Source organism: Mytilus edulis, unplaced genomic scaffold, assembly GCF_963676685.1.
Source record: "Mytilus edulis unplaced genomic scaffold, xbMytEdul2.2 SCAFFOLD_701, whole genome shotgun sequence".
In the NCBI taxonomy this organism is placed as follows: Eukaryota; Metazoa; Mollusca; class Bivalvia; order Mytilida; family Mytilidae; genus Mytilus; species Mytilus edulis.
Genome location: NW_027268087.1, coordinates 8011 through 20925, shown reverse-complemented (window position 1 = coordinate 20925; position 12915 = coordinate 8011). Strand labels below are relative to the sequence as shown.

Genomic DNA, 12915 nt, shown 5'->3' with positions numbered 1-12915 from the left:
CAGTTTTTCAAAAGTCATGGAAAGGCATACATGTATGAACCAGACACTTGAATTAGAAATATCAAAGATCTTTAAAAACAAATCCAAATCTAGACCCTCCCTGTGGCAGTAAGTCCGGAGGGTCTAACACCTTCACGAATTCACTCTTCAAAGTCAAATACACTTCATTTTCCAGGAACCACAGGTGTTTCTTTTTTTTATAATATTTTACCCAATTTACTCCATTCTCTATTTTCGCTATCTGCAAAATTAAACACAAAATATTTATTTATTGACATGGAATGTCACCAATCATACTACAGACCAACTCACTAAACTATCATTATTTTACCACTTTTTGTAACTATTGACATTGGAATATTCGATTGTGTGAGACTATCTTTTTTTTACATAAAACAATTCGTATTTTTTATAGAGTATAAACTAAAGTTTTCAGCTTGGTATTATCTGAAGTATAACTAGAACAAGCAAATTGATTAACTTTAAAAATATTAATCACTTACGACTGCTGGTAGCAATTGTTTGCCATTCAAAATAGACACATGTGTTCCAATAGCTGGTGATGGGGTCGACTCCATCTGCCTTGGTGACTCTGGCTGTGGTGCTATTGCATCATTCTGAAATAATTTTAAAAAGAAATGCTCAGTAGAAAGTCCATGTGTTGTACTGCATATTCAATTTCCCTATACAATTGTACAGGCATTATGTAATTTATGATATACAATTTACCTTTTTAACAACATCTGGTGATGGGGTTGACTCCATCTGCCTTGGTGACTCCGGCTGTGGTGATGGAGCCCTGGTAATTTCTACATCATGTACCTTGTCAAAATTGTCATCCATTAGGTGGATTATTGCATCATTCTGAAATAATTTTAAAAAGAAATGCTCAGTAGAAAGTCCAGGTGTTGTACTGCATATTCAATTTCCCTATGCAATTGTACAGGCATTATGTAATTTATGATATACAATTTACCTTTTTAACAACAGCTGGTGATGGGGTTGACTCCATCTGCCTTGGTGAATCCGGCTGTGGTGATGGAGCCCTGGTAATTTCTACATCATGTACCTTGTCAAAATTGTCATCCATTAGGTGGATTATTGCATCATTCTGAAATAATTTTAAAAAGAAATGCTCAGTAGAAAGTCCAGGTGTTGTACTGCATATTCAATTTCCCTATACAATTGTACAGGCATTATGTAATTTATGATATACAATTTACCTTTTAACAAATTAACAATATTTTGTTCTGCTTTGGTGAATAATTTGAGTACACCTGATCCTAAGATGATTTTTTTATTAGTTGTTAGTGGCTTTGAACTAGCTGGCAGATAACTGCGAGTACTCTCAGATCTGTTCTTTGTGTCGGGATGTATGAGTGCCCTGCCACGTCCACTTGTATTTTTTGTCTATCTGATGAGTTATGCCTATTTCAACTGATTTTTATAGTTATGTTGTAATGTTATACCACTGTCCCAGGTTAAGGGGAGGGTTGGGATCCCGCTAACATGTTTAACCCCGCCACATTATTTATGTATGTGCCTGTCCCAAGTCAGGAGCCTGTAATTCAGTGGTTGTCGTTTGTTTATGTGTTACATATTTGTTTTTCGTTCATTTTTTTGTTAAATGAGGCCGTTAGTTTTCTTGTTTGAATTGTTTCACATTGTCTTATCAGGCCTTTTATAGCTGACTATGCAGTATGGGCTTTGCTCATTGTTGAAGGCCAAACAATGACCTATAGTTGTTAATGTCTGTGTCCCTTTGGTCTATTGTGGACAGTTGTCTCATTGGCAATCATACCACATCTTCTTTTTTGTATTGTTTTTCCTTGTTGCATATAAGTTAATTTTTCTATCTACAAGCATGCGCAACAGTACTACATCTACAGCCATGCATTCACAACTTATCTATAATTTATTATCCATGTCATCTGGTCATACTTCCAACTTAAAAAATCCAAATAAAAACAAAAAGATGAAAAAAACTTAAGTATTGTCAGAATTTCAGATCCCAAAACATTTGGTTTGTATAGTAATTTTACACATATGCAAACCAAAGGTAATCTATTATAAATTTCAAGGTACCCGTATTATATGAACATTTTTTCCCCATACACATTATTCCTATTGGCATATGACAGATTTGATGTATAGATAGTTCACTAAAAATAGTCCAATGTTAGAGAGTGCATGCATCTGGGTCATTCATGTTTAATTAAAGGAAGAAGTTTTAGACTGAGTTTTTAACATCTGTTATTCAATAACATGCCTCTTTTTTTACACAAAACATGAACAATGTACCTCCAAATTAAATAATTCCCCTAAATCTGTTAGGGTTAGACTCAAGTCCACATTTTGTTGTTCACCATTTTCACTAATAAAACATGACAAAAACGAAGATATCAATTATTTCATACCTCATTTACAGGCCATACAGTAAAAATTAATTGACAGAAAAGCTCCAACTTCAACAATGTTGGTTATGATGAGGGAAACTATACATGCTATCAGAACCTATACCATCAGTCAGGGTAATAACTTAAACAGGTGATTTCAGAAGTAACTATGACAATTAAAAATGTAAAATAATCACAATTTGACACAGATTCTTCAAAATCACTTGAGTAGGAATTGTAAACTTAAGAAAGTTAGGATATCATTTTTGTTATGTTTTACCTTCAAGCTTAATATTTTTGGGGGATAAAAAGCAATGCAGACAACCTGATAATTATCTGATAAAAATATAATGTATGGCTTAAACAAGTGATTTCATCGTCACTTATTTGAGTGATTTCATCGTCACTTATTTGAGTGATTTCATCGTCACTTATTTGAGTGATTTGCTTACTTATTTTATAGCAATTAACACAAAAGCCATGCTCATTACCTTTTTGCATTTAAATTTGAAGTTAACAGTTAACCTTAAGCATATACAGTTCTAAAACATCTTAAGCATATACAGTTCTAAAACATCATGTCAAGATCAAAGTTATTAAGGTTGGGTCAACATATTTGACATTACTAAGCTATGAAATTTATATAAAGCTGATATAGACAGTGCATCAATGATAAATTACAATACCAAAAAACACTACACCATTACAAAGCATAATAAGTTACATTTGCATTTCACAAAAATCTACAGACTATATTAATCTGATTATTGATAATGTTGCTTACCTTGTCTCACTGCAAGAGCTCATGTGCTCGGCCAATTGTTCATCTTGGTCAATAGATGATCCTATAGCATGGCTGAAAATAATGATAATTCAGTTTAAAACTGTCTTGGTCATGCATAATATAACCTAACAGATGAATTTGAGGAAACCAAAGGAAAAATCAAAGAAATGAAGTTAAGAATAAGTCAAGCTTATTAAACAACACATACATAAAATATTAAAAGTGGGTCAAAACACATTTATATATGGCTATTTCATAAAAATGTATTTTGGCTGGTAGGGCTGGATGGAAGGGAAGGAAGTTTAATTATTGAATATGGGTCATGGGTCTTTATTCAGTATGTATCTATTATCTAAATAAATGTTCTAGATTAAAGGGATATTTTAGAAGTCCCTTCCTACCCTCCCACATACATTCAAATTGCAAAGCCCTCATCAGATTTTCTTTATAAATATGATTTATTAGTCACCAGTTGTTCTTTTTTTAATATGATTAACATGACTTTTATGATCACTTACTTTGCTTCGTCTGTTTTATTTTCATAAACCATGGACAAATCACTATCTCTGAAATATTTGTGAAACTTTAAATGACAGATATAATTATTGTATTTGGACATAATATATGATATTACAGATAATTTTGACATTTTTTTTTTGTGTCTGTGTGTGCAGGTGTGTGTAAAAACAACATCATTCATATATCATGTATATTGGCTATTAAAAAAAAACAAAAAAACACAAAAAATAATAGCTTTTGCTAATCATTTTTAAATAGGTGTACCCAGCTTTTTCTCTCTCATTTAAAACATTTAACTTGATTAAACATTAATATACAGTATTTTTCTTCTTTAGATCATTCATTTTGTGTCATTTATACAAACCAATGATCTTACCCTGGATTTAGAGCGAAGTTTAATAATTCCTACATATATCTAGAATCTCTTTGATCTTTTGATTTTATCAGAATGATCATTTACAATCGTCTTAAATATGCAGGAAATGTGTGGCACTCAGTGGAGTAAACAGTAGTTATTATGTAATCACAACTTGCAATATACATTACATTAATATAGTCCAATTTCTACCGAAAAATCAATCAATAAAAATGAGGCATTTATTCAATAAATTTGGTACATATTTCCATCGTGGATGAGTTATTCTATATCATTAATGATGACTCGCATTAATCCATCAATCACTCAATCGGCACACAAATGCAGATGTAAGGTAACGGGATCTGCCGAGGTTTGCCGATTGCTGTTTCCTAAGAATTTATCACACCTTTCGATTTCTTCGTTTATTTCCGTAATCCCGAAAGCAACTGAGAATTACAATATTGTAGGGCACCACCCGCTGGTATGTAAATAACGTGCCATGTTTCAAGCTAATTAACATGTCATTTAATTGCACGCGGCATTGCAGATGAAACGTTTGAAGTCGGGTCGTAGTAGTTCCTGTCAATATAATACTTCCATGGTTTAAATGATTTCAATCATACAAAATTTTTACAAGTCTCAACTTACCCTTTGGAATTATCAGAGTCCTGTGTATCAGAATCATAGTCCTCTGTATCAGAATCAGAGTCCTCTGTATCAGAATCAGAGTCTTCCTTTTTCCTGAAAATGTGAAAAAAATTAATGTTTTTTCCCTGTCATTACAATTTTTTTTTTATTAGTTTATAGGTTCTACTTTTTTACATACTACTTCATTTAAAATGACAATGGATTAGTTAGACAAAACTCATCAATTCGACAAGCTTTCCATTAGTATTAATTTCAATACCTTTTTTTGGTTCTCTTGTCACCGTTCCGTTCAGTCATGTTTCCTCTTTTGGAACCTTGTCCTTGTGCACCTCTACCTCCGGCACCTCTACCTCCTGCACCTCTTCCTCCTGCACCTCTTCCTCTACCTCCTGTACCTCTTCCTCTACCTCCTGTCCCTCTTCCTCTACCTCCTGCACCTCTTCCTCTACAAGCACCTGTTCCCCTTTTACCAACACTTCCAGCACGCCTAAAACACAAAAAGTAAATGTGATTAAACATGTTATGCTTTACAAACATAAGCCCTTGGTGTCTGCGACAATTAACCTGATAAATAAATTAAATTCTTAATGTTCAAGGCAATAAAGTTTAAGAAAATGAAATAAAGCTATAAGGTAACTATACTTTACAATCTTAACAGTTGTTGAAATCTCATAAATCTACAAATCAAAATAAAGTTGTTTTTTTTAGGAAATCCCATAATCACTCAAAGGAGAAAGAAGTGATTTTTGCTGACTTTGCCATTCTCATATTTTGTTTTTAAAATTCATCAATTGTACTAGACTTTGGCAAAATAAATGTAATAGTTTGATGTCGTCTTCTCAAATATTTTGTCAGGTTTTTCCGAGTTGGCAAAAAAAACAATTAAACCAAGAAAGAAAATTGACCCCAGGAAAACCTGAGTCAGTACTTTGAGCTCAATGCGTTCATAACAACTTACTCTGCAAACAGTTCCTTTCTAGAAGGCCTGGTTCTAAAAATAAAGAAAAAACAGATATTTCAGTTCTCAAATCTAATTTATAAAAAATAATGTTTGCATTCCTTGAGCGCATAATTTGTTCGGCCTCATTACATATCTCCGTGTCGCATAAAACTACATATGTGTTTTATGTTTACCGCTGACTTTTGACACAAGACAAAGGGCAGATGCTTCAAATTGCAATATTTATTTCTAACCATTCCTGAGCATCCGAGTTCTGTGTTTTTAAATCTTTGTGTTTTCTATGATTTTGTTGTTTAACCTTCAGTCATTAACTTTATTTTATCAATGAATTTGCATGTTTTATTGATCTTTTGATTTGAAATGGCCACTTGGTAATGGCAGATTGCTTCCGCACTATCAGAGCAAATTCCCTCAGATACTTGTACAGGTGGACCTGATTATGAAATATATTACATAATTACCGGTACTAACAGATCTTTTGTTTTTCTAATCTTTTTTAGTAATCATTGTTATTATAGCTGTCTATTTTTTTAAATAAAATTTACCTATCAAAACATTTACTTACTCATTCTGAAGATTTTTTGTCTTCTCTCTTGCCATTGTCTTATCAATGGCAAGAGTGTCCAGTAATTTCTTCTGTTGAAATGCAAGGTCTTTTCCTCCTAGGAAAGGTAATTTGTATTTGTTTGGCGTGAAGTACAGATCTTTCTCCACCGGATCTTTACTTATGTTAGTAAAATTTCTGGATTTCTTCGATATCCGAAGATCATGGCCAGTGGCCAATGCTTGTCCTTCTTCAAATCTTGTTACCAGGTCACCAGATCCAAAATACTTATAAATTTTTCTCTTTACATCAAAAAGCACTACAAGTCCCTCCACTGGCTCATACACCTGCTCTTTGTGCAGTTTTTTCATGGATTTTTTGATTTTGTTTATTATTCTGCATTTGGAGCTTCTTAAAGCTTTTACTCGGAGGCCAGTGGCCTCTGTCTTTGTTTTTACTTTTTTCACTACACCGGGTTTAAGTTTTTTTTTAATCTGTTTTGGTATATTATCCATATTATCTGGGCATAAAGTCTCAGGCCCCGCCACTCTGTTGGTTGTATCTGAAACTGTAAAAAAAAAATGCTTTAATAAAATTGAGAATGGAAATGGGGAATGTTTAAACATGTTAAATTATTATTTTATAAGTTTATGAGCATGATAAGTGTGGTTGTTCAAAAAGAATCTGCCTGTGCCACTTTAAGCACCCATTAATCTCTCTCAAGTCATGTGCTTACAAGCAGACTCCATAAGTTATAAGTAAAATTTAAAAAAAGTAGTTAATTGTGTACACTTGTTTCATGTTCATGTTTCAACAATGTTCAAAGGTCAACATTTGACAAGAAGAAAATCTTTTTTCTCTTTTTTTTCCCCTGTGATATAGACTCTTTGAGTTAAGATTCGTAAAGCAACCCCTATTCAATCAACCCATATTTTGTTTATGTTTTATTACATAATGTGATTGATATTTTCATCAGAACTAACATAGTACTTATAAACATGTCAAGAAATATTGCTATTGTATAACAAACATAACAAATAATAAAAATAACTATAGGACATGCTTTGACATGCATAAAACAATTCAACAAGATCTAAATAAAATCATGCAAAAGTGGCATAAATAGATACAATATCATAACCATCAGTCCTCCACTATGCTAGATACAATGCAGGCCATTTGAATGCAGTTCAGCAGTACATTTTGAATCTCAAAAATGATTTAGCATAAATCAAGATCGACCAATTAAGGTTTTAAATTTGTTTTTGAAAATAAATTAATGTTATCATGAACATAATTACATTATTTTTTACAAATAAAGAACTTTTTACCTTCTGTTCTCATGAGTATTGTTGTTTTTAAAATAGGATTTGATATGCGAAGATTTTTCTACATTATTACAGACCATGATCTAAGACAAATGTAGAGGGGGTCCAGGGGGCAACCCCCTCCCATTCACTCTTCTGGGAAAATTTTTGTAGATTATATAGGGAATCACTGAAGCATGACCAAAGCAGGCCCCCTCTTAGGTGGTCAGTTGACCCCACATATCAAAACATGTTGATCCAACACTGATGATTAATCATTTAGAACTGACAGTTGCATATTTGTATCATATATAAGCTGTGAAAAACTGTTATAAAACATCAATAATCAACTAAGACTCTAAGTACTAAAAACAGAATTCAACATTGTGAATTTACCTAGCCTCACACTGAAATCTTAGGTTTCTGGCTATTTGTCTAATATACACAATCACCAAAATGGAAACCACAAAACACAAAAATAATCCAAGTGCATACATCAAAGATGTGATTTCTAAAATAGAAAATTTAAATATCATGCTTAGTATTCATGCACTTTATATATAAAATGTATGGAAACACAATGGAACTTTTGATCTTTTTAAATTATATCCAAACAAAAAAAATCATACAGTAACCTATCAACTATCATGCACATTAGTTTCAGTTAAAACTAAATACATTTATCAGTTCTATGCCAAAGAAGCATGCCAAGACCTGTATATATTTGTAAGAAAATGATTATAAGGATTTACAAGCCAACAGAAAACAAGAAGGCATTTGGCTTACCAATTTACGGTTAAGAAAGTTTCAAAAATTCAGTTCTGTGATGATTCCTCATTAGAATTCTCTTGATTATCAAAGGTAGATAAGGTCTCTCGTAATTGCTCTAGAAATTGAATGTGTTTGGCCTTATTTTTGGATTTAACTTCAGATTTGTACAGGTAGTTGTGAAAGTCTTGTTGAAGTGGATCTGTAATCAACTGCAACAAGAGAATTATTTCTTTCTTCAACTCATCAACAGTCATACTCTGTATACTTGATAACTTAATTTTTTCCTCTGGAGTGATAGCTACTGGATGACGCATTAGTGGTATGTCAATTTCTTCCCCCAATATCTCAGTGCGGGTAAAATAAAGTCTCCTTTTTGACGATTCCTCCAAAAAGTCAACCAAACCATCATCCAATGCCATTCCTGAAAGAGAAGTATGATCTCCTTTCTTTCCGAGGTAGTTTGATTTTCTTAAAACACATCTGTACCCAGTAATGGCCTCCTCAAGATCTAATTCTTTTATCTTTCCTTCTGTGGCATGTATGCCTAACAATGACAGCGATGAACGCTTTAATTTCTCAAGCATGTCGTTATTCCGGCAAACACTAAGCCAAATGGAATCTGTAGGAACTCCTTTAGGGATCCATGATTTGACTTGTCGATTTTTTTCTTCAAGAATAAAATCAAAATCTTCCCCTGTTGAATGATTGCCTGTTGTTGTGATAGATGTGTACGCATCATTTAAATGCATAACTGCTTCTGGCATCATTAAGTCCTGCAAGGTATCATAAACCTCTATTGATTGATATTTTGGATGACTACGTCCATTGAATAGTTCTTTTGTCATATATTTAGCACTTTTGATGAGGTCTGAATTGTTTCTACGAACCGCCATTCTAAAGTTGATAATTGCTTGGGAGAATCTAGTTACCTGTAGGAAGTAATATCTGTAATTTGGAAAATTTATTGAGCGGTAAAATGTTTGGCTGAATTTGAAGAATCCTTTTACATCTGGATGTGTACCTTTTTTGATACAATCTCGAACATATGGTAAAACAAGCTCTCTTAAGGAAGCCAAGTGGAACACCAGAAGTAAATTCCAGGTCTTGTGTGTATCTTTGCAGGCTTTAGCATACTGTTTTGCGGCTTCCGACACAAACCCCATTTTTTCACACAGGGATTCCAGAAAGGGAGTCCAATTTAGTTCAAAAAATGATTTCATTAAGTTCATTTCATAGTGGCCAGCACCAATTCGTAGGTAAAACCAATCAAATTCATGTATAAATGTACAGTGTTCTGTTCCAGGGTGATCAGCTTTCACATGGTTCAAAAATTCCTTTTGTGACAAGAATTGTTTATTGCAGTTGTTGTTGGTGCAGACAACTGCTTCATCTTTTAATTTTTTGCAAATGAGGTAAGGCAAACCATCACAACAAATAAAGGTCCAATGGCGAAGAGATCCACCATACCGTACAATGCCATTCTCGGTGCCAATCATTCTCAATACTCTTGCAACAGTTTCCAAGCTGTTAGGATTACAAAAGACTGGATCAGTAACAATGATCTCCTGTTTTCCTTTATGGTTACTGCTAACCTGGGCATAACGTAATTCTTCTTCTCTTACGACTGTGTTATTGTCTGAATCTTTTTCAAATACAAGCTTTTTCAACATGGTTTTCTGTTTTGGTGTGTAATCAGCAGTAGACTCCTTTTTACTTTCTTTTGCCTTTTTCAGTCCATCTCTCCTTTTACATTTTGTACATACAATTTTTCTGTCAGCATTCCATTCTCCACAAGGACACTGAATCATATGATCTTCCAAGGACTCTTTCGCAGCTGTGACATCAAAGTCATCAATAATTTCTCCATCCTCGTCCTTTTGTTCAAGCATAACAGTTTCGATAGCTGATTTGATAAAGAGGGCTAGTTGCTCAGAATGGTCTTTTTCAAATTTTGCAAATTGTGGAGAACTTTCAGTCAAAATATTGTCCACAACCAATTTCAGTTTTTCACTATCCTGCTCCTCATTTGAGCTACAAGTACTTTTACTTGACGATACATTATTCACCTTTAACAGTTGAACTGGTTTTAATTCTGGATTTTCTTGCAAGTTGCCATTAGGATCCATACAACAATATGCTTTATTTGTTATAATGGATATAGCCGCCTTATTTCCAGGTTTTATGGCATGCTTCCTTCCTATAACTTGCTCGTTGTCGAAAACATTTAATACATCTCCTAATTCTATCTTAATTTCATCAGCATTCTGATCTCTTAACCACTCAGTTACAGTTTTATAATGAGCAGCAGGGTTAGCATTTCCTAATATATCAACTAGTGTCTTGCTGCCAGAAAGGGAATATGCAGAAATGTTCATTAAAAATGATAGTGGGGAAATAATCACAGGATTATTTACCATGTATATTTGTTCTACTGCTCGTGTTATTGTTAGAATGGTTTGCTTACTATCCCTTAAAAAAGACAGTTCTGAACATAAATTTCCAGTTCCGAGCAAAAACGACAGCACTGTTTTGTTTCTTTGTTCTAACCAATCAATACATTGGAAATCAGCCATTGACTTCAAGTCTTTGTAAAGTAATTGAAATGCTTGACCATCTTTATAAATTTCATTACTGATTCTTTTTCCTATGATAAAGGACATTAAATGTAAATCATCTTCATTCATCTTGTTCAACATCTCATGAAGAAACTCAGTTTTCCCATCATTTGAAAGATTTTCAAAATGTTTAAGAAGTGCATCAATCATTACAGAATTAGAGCAGGCTTCGTTGAAATTTTCATTTGGGTGGTAAAATGATGCAGGATGTTTTTCCTCAACCTTTATCTTTTTTCCTTTATGTGGTGTGTCATCTAGTAATCTACGCTTATGTGGTCTTCCTTTTGGATTAAATTTACACGCAAGGCAAGTGTCATTGTTTTCATGGGTAAACAAAACTGGTGGTTTTAAATCTTTTAAAAAAGATTTGTCTACTGTCTGCTCTCCAGAGCGGAGTTTATATAACTCACGTCCATCTCTTCTACAAATATATGTTGGGTATTCATTTTCATTTTCTGTTTGAACATCAATCCCAAACAGCTTAAAAATGTCAGTGTGAAACCTTTCTTTAGTGTACGGATTTCGTTTGTCATACTTGATGGTTACTGTACATAATCTGCATATTGCCTGCAATCTTAACCGATGATGTGAGAGACTGGGGTTATTTTCATTACTCCAAGCAACACTGGTCTCATTCTGTTGACGGTTTCTTTTTTGCAGAGTGGTATTATTGGGAGAACCTAAAACAATTATTTTTGGAAATGCATAGATATAGATTTAAATTGAACATTGTTGAAGAAGGAATAATTAGACAAATGCACTTAAAATACATGAATTTTTAAGGCTTTTGTCTATCACAAGCTACTTTGGTTATAAAGGATAAGCTTGATAAGGCATATATTGAACTACACATATGATATATAATTAATAAAGCACAGTACTATTTTCGATTTTTTTGTAGAACAAATGAAAAATATAGAACTTACCATGGTCTTGGTTATCCATAGCTCATATCAATATATAATAAAACTCTATATTTATTCAACCATGTGTCAACAATGAAAAGGAATCCTGAATTATCTGACTGTAGCAACGAATAAACTTGTACCTACAATATCATTTAAATTATTATAACATGTATGAGAATCTTCATGTCTCCTGACATAGAATATATTACCAATACCAATTAAAATCACTAAACTTCATTATATGACATAAACTATTATATATGCAAATCACAAATGAATCACTTAAGAATTATCATAAAAAAGCATGTTCAAGCAATAAGAAACTGATATCATTGTTTTGAGTGATTAATTAAGTTGTTAACTCTCATTTTTGTAAGGGATGACATCTATCTCTTATATGACTAGCAAACACCAAGGGGTTTCATCAGAATATTCCAGTCTTTATGACTACTTACGAAGAATATTTAACATCATGAACATTGTATAAATTATAGGATGGAAAATGAAAGACATTTTGAATAACGTTTATAAAATAGTTTTAAAATCACTCAAACGAGTGATCTTAAAATAATTGAAATACAAAATAAAAAATTAAATCTGTTTTCAGACATCTTATTTTTCCAGTGATTCGTTAAGTTGTTATCTGTCATTTTTTAAGTGATGACATCTATTTCTTATATGACTAGCAAACACCAAGGGGTTTAATCAGAATATTCCAGTCTTCATGACTACTTACAAAGATTATTTAATATTTTATAAATTATAGGATGGAAAATGAAAGACAGTTTGAATAAAGTTGATAAAATAAATTTAAAATCACTCGAACGGGTTTGAATAAAGTTGATAAAATAAATTTAAAATCACTCGAACGGGTGATCTTAAAATAACTGAAATACAAAATAAGGAATTAAATCTGTTTTCAGACAACTTTTTTTTCCAGTGATTCGTTAAGTTGTTATCTGTCATTTTTTAAGTGATGACATCTATTTCTTATATGACTAGCAAACACCAAGGGGTTTAATCAGAATATTCCAGTCTTCATGACTACTTACGAAGATTATTTAATATTGTATAAATTATAGGATGGAAAATGAAAGACAGTTT

At 32.7% G+C, this 12915-nt stretch overlaps 1 protein-coding gene across 2 annotated transcripts; it reads right to left on the bottom strand.

Annotated features, from left to right (window-relative positions):
- Window positions 1–219: 219 nt before the first annotated feature.
- Window positions 220–11860, bottom strand: LOC139506750 (uncharacterized). Of its 2 annotated transcripts, XM_071295537.1 has the most exons (10): window positions 11830–11860; window positions 6232–6778; window positions 5664–5696; window positions 4965–5192; window positions 4706–4798; window positions 3699–3746; window positions 3181–3252; window positions 977–1111; window positions 504–617; window positions 220–241 (listed from the first exon to the last, which is right to left on the bottom strand). In XM_071295537.1, exons 1-8 carry the CDS (start codon window positions 11846–11848, stop codon window positions 1099–1101), a joined length of 1053 nt encoding a protein of 350 aa, XP_071151638.1. In that variant the 5' UTR covers window positions 11849–11860; the 3' UTR covers window positions 220–241; window positions 504–617; window positions 977–1098. The 2 variants fall into 2 exon arrangements, with proteins under 2 accessions (XP_071151638.1, XP_071151637.1); XM_071295536.1 differs by lacking the exon at window positions 11830–11860 and having other exon boundaries at window positions 6232–7038.
- Between the last annotated feature and the right edge of the window lie 1055 nt (window positions 11861–12915).

Coding starts and splice junctions, on each gene's coding strand:
- LOC139506750 (XM_071295536.1), bottom strand. CDS start 6,836: ATGTTTAAACATTCCCCATTTCCATTCTCAATTTTATTAAAGCATTTT. Junction 3,747..4,705: donor GACTCTGATAATTCCAAAGG/GTAAGTTGAGAC, acceptor CAAATATTTCAG/AGATAGTGATTTGTCCATGG. Junction 3,253..3,698: donor AATAAAACAGACGAAGCAAA/GTAAGTGATCAT, acceptor CATTATTTTCAG/CCATGCTATAGGATCATCTA.